This window comes from Neoarius graeffei, chromosome 13 (genome assembly GCF_027579695.1).
Source record: "Neoarius graeffei isolate fNeoGra1 chromosome 13, fNeoGra1.pri, whole genome shotgun sequence".
Classification (NCBI taxonomy): domain Eukaryota; kingdom Metazoa; phylum Chordata; class Actinopteri; order Siluriformes; family Ariidae; genus Neoarius; species Neoarius graeffei.
This window is the reverse complement of record NC_083581.1, coordinates 76,171,818-76,185,248: the sequence shown is the minus strand read 5'-3', so window position 1 is coordinate 76,185,248 and position 13,431 is coordinate 76,171,818. Positions and strand designations below refer to the sequence as shown.

General features: G+C 40.6%; 1 protein-coding gene across 1 annotated transcript in view; it reads left to right on the top strand.

The window, feature by feature from the left end:
- aldh8a1 (aldehyde dehydrogenase 8 family, member A1) overlaps positions 1–12,244 on the top strand; it is a 40,966-nt gene extending 28,722 nt beyond the window's left edge. Inside the window, exons 6-7 of the mRNA XM_060936698.1 lie at positions 4,871–5,032; positions 11,792–12,244. Coding sequence (XP_060792681.1) covers positions 4,871–5,032; positions 11,792–12,244 — 615 coding nt within the window. The remainder of the gene's footprint in view (positions 1–4,870; positions 5,033–11,791) is intronic.
- The last annotated feature ends 1,187 nt before the right edge of the window (positions 12,245–13,431 follow it).

The following is a 13,431-nucleotide window of genomic DNA, read 5'->3' as shown; positions in this document are numbered from 1 at the left end:
TCTTGCCAATTGGGAATGAGCTCACATGTTACAATGAATCGTGCCAGTATTTGTAAAAAACAAACACACTCTGGTGATCGCGAACAATAAAAACTCTGAAGAAAAAAAATCATGATGACAACTTCAAGGCGACTTGGTTGTTGGATCATCCAGCATCAAAGCATCGCGGTGAGGTGAGAAGCAGCATTTTGTGAAGTACGTCAGTCTGATTTCTCCATCAATTTTCTTCAAATATGGCACTCAGAATGCAGGAGTGTGCACCCTTTTACACCGTTTTTTTTTTTTCCAAAATTTTCCAGGGGGCAGCATGCCCCCAGACCCCCCTGGAAGGGCGTGACTGCGATGCACAATCTTTTCATTCTCAAGAGATTGGCAAGTATGTTAATATCACACAAATATGACCACACAGTTTTATTGATTGTGACATTGGAGAAGAGCACAAACATCATAAAAAGAATAACACAGTTTTAGTTTTGCTCAAATACCATGTTTGTAGGGTGGCACGGTGGTGTAGTGGTTAGTGCTGTCACCTCACAGCGAGAAGGTCCAGGTTCGAGCCCTGTGGCCGGCGAGGGCCTTTCTGTGTGGAGTTTGCATGTTCTCCCCGTGTCCGCGTGGGTTTCCTCTGGGTGCTCCGGTTTCCCCCACAGTCCAAAGACATGCAGGTTAGGTTAACTGGTGACTCTAAATTGACCGTAGGTGTGAATGTGAGTGTGAATGGTTGTCTGTGTCTATGTGTCAGCCCTGTGATGACCTGGCGACTTGTCCAGGGTGTACCCCGCCTTTCGCCCGTAGTCAGCTGGGATAGGCTCCAGCTTGCCTGCGACCCTGTAGAACAGGATAAAGCGGCTAGAGATAATGAGATGATGATGAGAAAATATGTTTATCCATTCTTGACATATTACAAATCAAAGATTGAAGAAACGGCTTAATTTTTACAAAACTGCCGTAATATTCTGTTTGAAGATCACATGGTCCAAAATGGGCCTCATTAACCAATGAGATCAAATGTTTTTTCTGAATAACTTTGTATTTTTCAAGATATTTACATAAGTAAATAGAATACAAATCCGCACACTTGAAGTCTGCGCAATGATTTCTTTACTGAGATAGCAAGCTTTCGGTCGCTAGACCTTCATCAGGCAGAGTGCATAGTCCAACAAACAGTGCTGAGTTAATCCATCTTAATTAGGAGCACCTGGAGTCAGTGCTGCAGCCACTCTGTGTCAGTAGAGCATCATGGGAAATGTAGTGAAAATAGTCATGAAACATATACAAAAAAGAAAAAAGAACAAGTCTATGCTGTGTACACATCAGGCTCCTGCCATCATAAAACAGAGCATAAACAGTTCAACATTCAATAAGCAATTCAGAATTAAATAAATACACTCATGTCAAAATCCTCGTTTAGACCTGATGGTTGTAGTGCTTCTAATGTATATATCCAAAAGAGTTCCCGTTGGCATAACCTCTTGTCAACGTCACCCCCTCTGTGTAAGGTGACTTGTTCTATACCTCTAAATCTGAGTGAGGAAACAGGATGTAACTGATCATTAAAGTGACGGGCAACAGGATAGTTTACATCTTTCCTCCTAATAGAACTCTTATGTTCGCTAATTCTTTGTTTCAGAGGGCAGATGGTTTTACCTATGTAAATTTTGTCACATGGACATGTTAACATATAGATCAGACCTGGACATTTTACGGCCCGCGGGCCGCATCCGGCCCTTTGGTTCATTCTGACCGGCCCGCGTAAGGTTAATTAGAAATTACAAAATAAACGTATTTTCTAATTTTACCTCATGCATGGACTGAATGTGCATTGCTTTTATTTTGAAGTTGTGTTCAACAAAAACGCAATGCGCGCGACATGAACATGACATGAAATCCCACGAAACCTAATCCCGCGATAACTACTTCCGTAATTTGTCCAGACCAACCACAAACTTGTACGTCATCCTTCAAACGGTCCAGCCAATCACATAGCGTGACGTCACTAGCAAGCGCCGGAGCCCGAGCCGATCTGTAGATCTGATACCTACACCGAATCGACACGGCATCATTATTATAATATGATGTATCTTGTTTGATATTTGGAGTAGAAAGACAATATTGTGATGTCTTTATTGTGTTTTGGGGTGAATGTGACTGAAAAAAAATGGTACAAACGTTCACGTTTTGTTAACCATTGTTTTGGGAAATTTGATTGAATAAATGACATTTTTTGTAAGGCAACCTCGTTTTTTCCATACTCTTACCAGTCTTAGCAGCTTGTAAAACCAATGTTATTTACTGCTTTATATAAAGAAATACAATTAATATTATGCAGAATTTAGTTCAGCCTTTTGGTCCGGCCCTCCACAAAATTTTCTGTTTCTCATGTGGCCCCACGGAAAAAATAATTGCCCACCCCTGATATTGATAATATTCTTTGTATTACATGTGATGATCCCCCTGATTCCAAAGGTTTTCCCAGTTCTAGGGTGCTTAAAAGTGTTTGTTTTCACCGAGTTGTGACAATGAGCACAATTTCCACAGGGATAATTCACTTCTCTAATGGGAGTTAATAGAGTCTGTTTCGGAGGAGGTAAGATGGCAGCTCTGACCAATTTATTACGGAGGTTTGGTCCTCTTTTGTAGACAGAAAGAGGTGGATCCTGAAAAAGTGCAAACAAGACTGGATCTGTGGTTAGAATATGCCAGTGTTTCATAATTGTTTTTTTGATAATGTGGGCCTGGGGAGTGTATGTAGTGATACAAGAGACTGAAAAGTGTCTTTCTTTTCTTACACTTTTTTTCAAAAGGTCAGCTCTGGACTTAGAAAGAGCATTGTAATATGCTTCATCAACACACTTAGCAGTATAACCTCGTTCTAGAAACTGCTGTTTCATTTCTACTGCCTTCTCTATAAAATCTTTGTTAGACTGGCAGAGTCTTCTTAATCTATAGAATTGGCTTTTAGGTAAGCCATTCTTTAAAGCTCTAGGATGGGCACTAGTAGCTAAAAGAAAAGTATTGCGGTCAATTTCTTTCTTGTATAATGATGTGATAAGGCTCCCATTACTTAGCATAATCCACATATCCAGAAATGATACACGTGATTGATCAGAATCCAGAGTAAATTTTAAATCAGAGTTACAACTATTCAGATATGTACCAAATGCACACAGTTCTTCACTAGTTCCTTGAAACACACAAAAAACATCATCCAGAAAACGATACCATTTAAGGATTTTTTGACTATAAGGGTTTACATCTGGGTTAAAGACAAATTTCTGTTCAAAAAAACCCACATACAGGTTGGCATAATCTGGAGCAAAAGTGGAGCCCATAGATGTCCCTTTAAGTTGTAGGTAGAATTCCTCTGTAAATGAAAAATAGTTTAACTTAAGAACCATGGAGGCCAATTCAATAATAAAGTGACTGGGGGCAGATCTGTACGGTCTTGAAGGTAGAAACCTAAGGCATCTAGTCCCCTGTCATGTGATATGTTTGTATAGAGGCTTTCTACATCTAAGGTAACTAATAATATGTCAGCAGGTAGATCTGTGATCTCTGCGATCTTATTTATAACCTCAGTAGAATCCTTAACATATGATGGAAGTTTGCAGACATATGGCTATTATACATATACATAAGAAATTTACATAAAAATTGGCAGCACGTAGATGGCTGTATACTGAATACAAAGTTTGAAAAATGAGTCAAAACAAAGTATGCAAATTAGTATTAAATTAGTATTAATGATGCTAATTAGGTAAAACATTAAATCAGTCCACTCTCCTCTTCACAGTTTCACCAAATGGCTTTATTTGTGCAATATAAAACTGAGCTTAACTCTCATTTATACATCACAAAGAAGGAGAAGTCAGTGTTAATTACAAAATAGGCATAAATAAACATTGAATGTCTCACGCCTATCATTGTCCTATCAAAATAAAAAAGTAATAAGATTATTTCTAATCCCCTCTTTCTGCTCTGTAGGCCTTTGTGTTTCTCAGTAGGGCCGACTAGTGTTTATATGAAAAATATAAAAAACTGATTCGCATTAATTCAACTGAAATTGACGCTTGCGTTTCTGACTTCCAGTTTTTTAAAATCTCATTCCGACCACTAAGATCTCAAAAATTTTCATCAAAACAACTTGTTACATTCTAAAATAGTTATTTATTTACATGAATCAGTTTGATTTGAAAAAAAAAAAAGTAGGTAAAGCTACGAAAACTCACTTCAAAGTCTTCCGTGAATCAGAACATCAAAACTAGCAGAGGGAAAATTTTGCTGAATCCTTCATCAGAAACAGTGAGAGTGAGAGAACATCCCTATAAAAGTGATCTGATTTGATATTGACGAGTAATCCAGTGGGAAACTGATCAGGAGAGAGAGAGAGAGAGAGAGCCTGAGTGCTTTCCCGTGACTCAAAAAGAAAAGCACCAGCAGTTTCCCGACGTCCCGTGAGCAGAGTTTTTACTCTGTTGTACCGACTTCAACCTGCCGTTACTCCCAAAGTACTGAACAGATCTTAACCAGATACATTTCTTTGGAAAGCAGAGATTATAAACTTTTTAATGATCAGTATTCATGATAGAAAATATTCAAGAGTTAAGCAATGACAGGTTTGGAAACTTAGATGAGCGTCTGCATGGAGAATTTTCACAGCACGGCCAGTGAGTGTCTGATGCGCCTATTAGCAGGGATGTTCACTCTGCTGTTGGATTGTCTTTGTTTTCCTGTTTGCCCTGAGACAGATCACTAATTATATCTTGAAGTAAACATGCATGTACTTGTGACTGTACTGACTATGTGTTGCCACATGGAGGCGCTCATGCTCCATATGACTCTCATCTCCACCCTCTTTTTCCCTCCTCAGGGTGAGATTTGTCTCTGTACCAGCAGGATCTTTGTGGAGCGAAGCATTTACCCACAATTCCTAGCAAAGTTTGTCGAGGCGGCTCGCCAGTGGAAAACCGGCGCGCCCTCTGACCCTTCGAGCAACAATGGCGCACTTGTGAGCAAGGAACACTTGACGAAGGTCAGACAATGTCATAATTAAACCGTTATACTGAATTTAAACTTAAAATGTATCTTATTCTCAAATAGACAGTTACACAGTATTCTTTGTTTGTAATCACATGACCAAAACTGCTTGTGTCATTCAGGGCCGCATTAACCCTTGCCGAGGCCATGGGCAGACACACCCCCGAGGCGCCACCCCCAGGGGCGCTTTATCAACACCCGTGGCCCAGGGGCTACTGGGTTTTTTGAGGCCCCTCATAGGCTACCTGTCAACCCTACCCTTACCGTTGGCCAGGAAAACACTCTTATTTTATTTGCAATATGTGTCAAGCATTTACAGTGTAAGCGTGTAATTAGCCTAGAAGCCCACAATAGGTTACGTTTGGCTCAGCGTAGCTGCGCAAGGCCCACGCTCACATCGCTCAACACATCCGACCACAGAGGGAGAGAAGAACGCGCGCATTATCATTACAGAGCCGGTTGTGATTATTACCACGGACAGGACAGTGATACTGCGTAACTTTCACGCAGGGGCATGGCCAGAGATAACCACACAAGCGCGCGTGCGCTATAATGTAGACCTATGTGTTGTAAACATAAAACACACACACCTACAGACAAGTCCTTTTAAAAAATAAAATACATAAAAATAGCTTGGCGGCATGAAAACAAACATTCACTGCAAGTCAAGGTACTTGGCTCGGCGGCCACATGAAACGTAAACACCATGGACAGCGGCCAAACTCATAACTCTACAGACCGAAATACACGAAACCAAGTCCTACTAGGGTCTATTTTACCGATCTATGTTCAAGCATCATGCAAGTCTTCCTTCTCCTTGAATAAGACCGTGCATTCAACTGCCTTTTTGACATGACTGCATCGAAATACCACTTGCAACAATATTTCACGCACTCCATCAAGAAAAAAGTTAAACATGATGAACACGGGCATACTGTTTTGAGCATACGATTTTTTTTAAAAGAAACTAGCTACATCAAAGTCCTTCAATAAACCCATCCTTTAGCGCAAATGAGCTTAACCTAGTTCAAAGCATGACGCTAGCAGTAGCTGCATAAGGCAAAATCATGTGGGCCTTTCGTCAACAACAAGCCACGGCGGGCAAACATTAATAATCAAGCGTCCTTACCTTAAAACATTGTCTTGACCACAGAACTTCTCAAGTATTTCACTTAAATCCACACGGGTTAACAACACACCCAACACAGCTAGCGAGAAATGTGGATATGCGCTAGCTTTGTATTGCTATTCCCCTCAGTATGCTTACTCTGTCTGCTGCCCGAACTGTGAAAATTATAGGCTACAATCGTTTCATCAATTTCTTCAGTAGATGCCGTTTTAGACATTTTATTATCCCCATCGAAATATGCTATTACATATATATTAATTAACAGGATTATAACTCAAATCACATGACACGTATTCAAATCACAACTGATTTATTTTACTGTTGGACAGATCTCGCGGGAGTAGAGAGATGACGTCCCCAGGCTACAGTATGCCTAAGGGACACGCAGTCAGGATGTTGCAGCTCACAAAGCTCCCAGTTTCATTCTCAAGAGAAAAAATCCATTGCATAAACATATAAGCATCATAAAAACATTACATAAACATATAGTAGCCTACGAAACAGTATTTGTCCACCTTTTTTTTAATTTGATGAGGGGACAAATAGAAGTTATAGTGACAGATTGGCTAGATTGACTTGCAAAGAAAATGCCACGTTTTAATGCTGTCTACAATTTATTTTGACACCCTCCTCTTCCTCAGCACAGTTCCAGTTTGTCTCATCTGCCTCGCTGACTTGGTTCTCCTCCACCTTCACAAACGTAAAAAACAGTACCTTAATGTAATAATATGCTATCCGTTACCTCATAGCATATCTAGCCTAGCTGCACATAGCCTAGCTGCTGGTAGGCTGATAACTGATAAGTAGCTGATATTCTGAACAGATTGGTGATCCTTACCTTAAAAAAGTCTGTGACTTTAGGCAACGATTCTATCATTACCTGCATCTCTCTCTTTTTTTTTTTTCCTTTTATGCGCCCCGCTAACATGTGAACGCTTCATCTTTCAAAGCCTCTAAATTTGTGTCTAAGTAGTCTGTGGTCTGCAGTCTTTGGCGCGCTTTCGTGCGTGACATTACATTTTGTTACATTTTATTCTGGTACAGTTGTGGGTGTTCGTTTCGCGAACCACATCCACCATGTCTCTTACAGCAGGCTACTGTGCGCTCATTTATTTCTAACCTTATTTCTATCCGTACATTAATGTAGGCCCACGATTCCGACAGTTTATTTTATTAATATTACAAGGCCCCTTTACGAGGCCCCTGATTGGCTGTGGCCCAGGGGCTTGAGCCCCCCGAAGCCCCCCCCCCCTTAAAGCGCCAGTGGCCACCCCCGCCTGTTGTCAACTGCGCTCAGCAAATTCACCCCCTCAGACGTGCCTGTCTAACTAGACACAGAAACTTAAATAATGACAGTGGCACAATTAGAAATACTATTGAACGATAAAACTTTATATCCATCAACACCTATTTAATCGAGAAAAAGCAATGATGAAACAGGCAATTGCATGGTGAAAAAATCCATCAGACATCATGGTTAACAAGTCTGGTTAACTAAAGTTTAGCCTCAAGAAGCCTTTGAATGAGTGAGTCAATGAACAACATGTCAAGAACATAACCTCGGCCTACAACAGTTTCTTTAGTATTCAGAACAAGAACATTCATTTGGTATATAACCGTTCGTTTTCATTTTGGAATCCAGGAGACTTTTAACTTGTGAAAAGAAAGAGCGATAACAAAGAAAGAAAGAAAAATATCTTGCTTCTCAGAAATAAATCTCAAAACGTTAGGCTATGTGAAACATTTCATCCTTTCACACACGTAATGTCCCAAACAGCAGCGGCACACAGCTTTGCGCATTCAGTTTGACAGCCATGGGTCAACTTACAAGGGCACTTTCCTACTTTTCTGGAAAGCGAAGTCATTAATTAAATCATTGAACTCAAGTTGGCGTAGCGTGTGAAGACATGGTGGACAGTGATCATATTGACAATGACGGGTGATTTATGCGACGGGACAAGGTGGGCTTCCTTACGGGTGGCGAAATGCATCAAAAATGTTATCAATATGATCAAAACTTCTGAAAATATCGTTTCATATTTTCCGATCTCGCTACCGCCGAGGCCCCCTAGTGACCGAGGCCCTGGGCAGCTGCCCATGAAGCCCATTAGGATGACGCGCCCTTGGTGTCATTGACCACCGCCATGTTGAAGGATATACAAACAAACAATATAGCGTCTGTAAACAGCATGCCTAGTGATAACTTGCTCAACTTATTTTAACTCACTGGATGGCCTTTCCAAGAGAGTTACATTTAGCAGCTTGTAGTCATTTCTCAAATCTATTTTAAAAACAATCATTTTGACTGCTTCAAAAGACAGATATCTCACACACTATATAACACATTTAGTTCTAAAAGAGGGCGAGGAGGCTGCAGTATTGGAGGTCAACCTTGTTCAACTTGTACATCAGTGACATACCCCAGACACAATCACTCAAGTTTGGATATGCAGATGACCTGGCCATCGTTTCTCAGTCCAACAACATTAAAGAACTGGAAACTGTGCTAAGTAGAGACACTCGAACAATCCATGCTTTTTTCAACACCTGGTATCTAAAAATGAACACCACCAAAACTGTGACAACTTTCTTCCATTTGAACAACCACCAAGCAAATCAAAACCTATAGGTGTTACTAAATAACGAACCACTTCCACCAGAGAAACACCCTAAATATCTTGAGGTGATCCTCGACAGAGGCCTAACATACAAAAAACACCTGGAAGATGCCACACAGAAACTGGCAAAGAGAAACTCACTCATCAGGAAGTTAGCAGGGACAACATGGGAAGCATCGCAGAGTGTCCTAAGAACATCAGCACTAGCATTATGCTACAGTGTAGCTGAATATTGTGCCCCAGTATGGGCACGTAGCACCCATGCAAAAAAGATCTACACCAAAGCATGTGAATCATATCTGGTGCCATCAAATCAACACCAGGAGAATGGCTACCAACAATGAGCAACATTGCTCCACCACATCTTTGCAGAGAAGAGATCACTCAAAAACAACACCAGCGCATCTCAAACACAAAGTGCCATACTGCTCAAACAAATAAAAGTAGCAGCACTTACCACTTCAAGATTAAAATCAAGAAAACCTTTCTATAAGACCAAGAAGGGAAAACTTCAACATCAAAACTTCCTAGAGAGAGGAATGGAACCAAAATGTTCCCAGAGGTGGAGAACTAATAAAGGACCCCACCAATCCTCTACCTGGCTTCCTCAACCAAACTAGAAGACTCAAGCAAATAGGCTTAGATCAAGACATGTCAGAACAGCCGCCAGTCTGCACCGTTGGGGCTACATCGAGTCCCCAGTATGCTGTAAATGTCATGAATCCCCACAAGACACTGACCACTGAGTGCTGCATTGCCCAGTAACAGCAGTGCCAGGGGGCGACGACACTACACAGGAAGGAGACGACACCTTTAACAACTGGCTTAGAGATGCTCATCTGGAGGTGTGACACCATACGAAACTGGTACTACTAGGATTTGAGGTAGTGCATTGACATGAATCTTGTTCGATTGACTCTATGATCGTTTGGGAAGATTCTTCAATAATTTTGCGTTTCTTTCTGTGCTCTGTAAGCCTAGCATTTCGAGCTCCCGCTTTAGTAGCTACCATGTTTGATTTTGTTGTGGCCCATATTCTGTGTCTGAGCCCAGTCTGGATTCCCTAATGGAAAGAAAAAGCAAAATAAAAGCAGCAGCATCAAAAATTATATACAGCTCTTTTTAAAATGAAATAATCGTAGAAGCCTTTGATTGTCGGCTCACACACTTGATGATCACGGTGAGTTTCTGCATGACCAGGCGATAAAACGATCCGATATTTCTTATATATTGCAATCTTTCATTAATAACTAGTTTGTAGCACTTACCATTGATAAAATGTTCACTGCAGACTCGTGTGGTTTTTGCTTTCTCATCGCTGAGATCAGCCTGGTTTATGTTGGACAGCCAGTGACGTCTACGGTCCGTGGACAACTCTCTTGTTTTTTTTTTCTCCTTGATTATTTATAATTGCTGCAATTCTAAAGAACTTAAGTCCCCTTGTCTCGAATAGAGTTGTGCCCACATCTAGTTACAGCACAAAGAGTCGGCATAGCGAAGAAACAAAAGGAATTCTTGAGTGTAACAACCTCTCGAGCATATCTTCTATAGTAAATGTGCGCTGCGTGAGTTTGTGTATATCCTCCAGTATGTCCGCCTTCCGGTTCAAAGCCTTATGCATAATCAGCTATGGCGTCACGTGCAAACGAAGAATTGAATGTCACTGAAGAGAGTCAGGGTTTTGGATGGTTCCAAGGATGGTACACCAGAAGTACACCAAACTTTATTAAGGGTGCATTCAAAACAACTCCAACTCTTTGCAAATAAAAAACAAGCTACTTTTGCCCCGTGAAGTTATTAATTCTTTCATTCATTCATCTTCAGTAAGTAAGTGCTTTATCTTGTCTTGGTGAATGCCACGGTGGATCCAGAGTCAATCCCAGGAACAGTGTGTGTGAGGCAAAAACACAACCTGGATGGGATGTCAGTGCGTCGCAGGACACCATTCACACACGTTCATACTCTCATTCACACCTAGAGGAGATTTAGCATGATCCGATCATCCCACTAATGTGTTAAAAGGAGGAAACTGGAGAACCTGATGGAAACCCATATGGAAACCGAGAGAACATGTGAAACCATACAGACAGTAACCTGAGCTTAGAATCTGACAGGAGGCCCTGGAGCTGTGTGACAAAAACACTGTGTTGAAATCAGTATTAATTGTGTTACTTCAGCTGATTGATAAACTGTTAGCATTCTGGTCGAGCTAGCTCGCTATCTTTCAGAGACGCACACTTTGTCTGCACTAATTCGTAAAAGATCACTCAAGGATACTAATATCTTTGCTTTTTAAAGTATTTTTCTCACACACATGTTAATCTCCTGTTGTCTTTTGTTAGCAAGAGCTTAACGTAGCGAGAGTATCATAGCAACTTTCCCTGTTAGCTAGCATCCATTTTGCTAGCAAAAACAGGTAGAAAATTGATAGTTTTTCATGAAAACATGTATGAAATGTTCAGTAAAGTGATGATTTGTGCTCCATAATGGATAGAAATGAGTCATTTGACACACTGAATGTGTCTCAAAGTAAATACAGTACACTGAGGTTTTATTTCGTGCCGTTCCAGTTCCAACAAAGTCTTTAATTCATGGATAAATGCATGTTTAAAAATAATTCAGTTTGCCACTGAATGTGACTATAAAGAAGTGGTTTTTTTTTTAATTTATTTTTTTTTAAACAAGCTCAAAGTCCATACCTTTCCCTCAACCTGTAACATTTTTGTTCTTTGGGACAGCTGTATAACCTGACATCCACATTCCTTTAATATTTACTTGAGATTTTTTTCAGCAGTACTTTGCACTGGAAAGACTGTGGGAAAGTTCAATGGGTGTTTATATTTATGCAAGCCACTGTACTCATTTTTTCCATGACTGTGAAAATCAAGCTTGCATTTTGTTTGTATTTTTTAAGTACATGTACTCTTTAGGTTGAAACTACCACCACCATGTTTCACATAAAGCTACGTAACAGCTCCGTTTGCCTGCTGTTGTGTCCTGGTTTCAGGTCCGGGGTTATGTGGCTCTGGCGAAGGCTGAAGGAGCTCAGGTGCACTGTGGCGAAGGAGTCGACACTCTCACTCTCCCGCCTCGAAATGCATCCGGATACTTCATGCTGCCTACAGTGATCACGGGCGTTGCAGACTCCTCTGCTGTGATGCAGGAGGAGATATTTGGCCCTGTCACCTGCGTGACGCCCTTCGATACAGAAGAGGAAGTGATCTCGCGGGCTAACGACGTGCGCTACGGCCTGTCCGCCGTGGTGTGGTCCAGAGATGTGGGCCGTGTTCACCGAGTGGCTTGGAAAATGCAGGCCGGGTTAGTGTGGACCAACTGCTGGCTCATCCGAGATTTAAACCTGCCGTTCGGAGGAATGAAGAGCTCAGGCATTGGGAGAGAAGGAGGGAAAGATTCCTATCACTTCTTCACTGAGGTTAAAACTATTACTGTAAAGCACTGAAGAGGTGCAGGTTAATGCATTACCACTAAAGTGGATTTATCTTAGTTTAAGTCAGTAAAAAAAAGCATTATTTCAAAATTAGGTACAGTGTAATGCAGTATTTCTGAAAATCCTGTTCACAAACTACAAGCTTTTTAAAACCATAGTGATGTTTGACACCATCATATCACATCCTGTATATTCTCTTTACACACAGGATTCATTTGTATAAGTGAACATGACAGCTTATCATCTTATCAAATATTATCAAGCCTTGCCACGAGCACTTCAGTGCATATGTCCTTGACATATTGTTAACATATTAAATAAAAGTATTTGACCTTTACAGTTAGACATTTTAAAGAAATCTAATTTGATGGAATTCTATTCATTTGAAGCTGATTAAATAAAAAGTTCATGGTGGTGATCTCGGTGGGAAATGATCATTTTTCATTTTTCAAATTTTTTTTCCAGACACCCAGTTCGTACAGTAGTATTTCATGTGAACCAAACCATTTATTTCTTTTTTTTCTTAACAAGCTCAACATTACTGCAAAATATAATCACTGAAAAAGTCAATGATTTAAAATGTAATCATTGAAGTGGATGAACCATATTGGGCAGCAGTTACAATCTAAATTTGTTAGCATTTAGGTGGTATATGGTTAGGGTCATTGTCCTGCTGGAACGTGAACCTTCATCCCAGTCTCAAACCTCTGGCCGACTCAAACAGGTTTTCCTCCAGAATTGCCCTGTATTTAGTGCCATCCAGCTTTCCTTCAGTCTTGACCAGCTTTCCTGTTCCTGCAGATGAAAAACATCCCCACAGCATAATGCTGCCACCACCATGCTTCACTGTAGGGATGGCGTTCTCAGGGTGTTGGGTTTGTGCCACACATGCAGTTCAAAAAATTTAAAACTGAAGTTGAGGAGAAAATTACTTAATACTCGTGAAATTATTTTGCTGCATGGACAGAGATTTTTACTTGATAAGACATCTTAGAATAAGTTGGTTGCAATCTAGAACTAGGTTTATTAATCTCAGAATTGGTGTCTTGTATTCTTCGAATAGGAAATGGTAGATCGTTTCAACTATTTTCAAGATATTTTCACTTGCTAAGATATCATTTTTTGCAGTGTGGCATTTCCCATGATGGCCAAAAAGATCAATTTTAGTCTCATCTGACCAGAGAATCTTCTTCCATGTG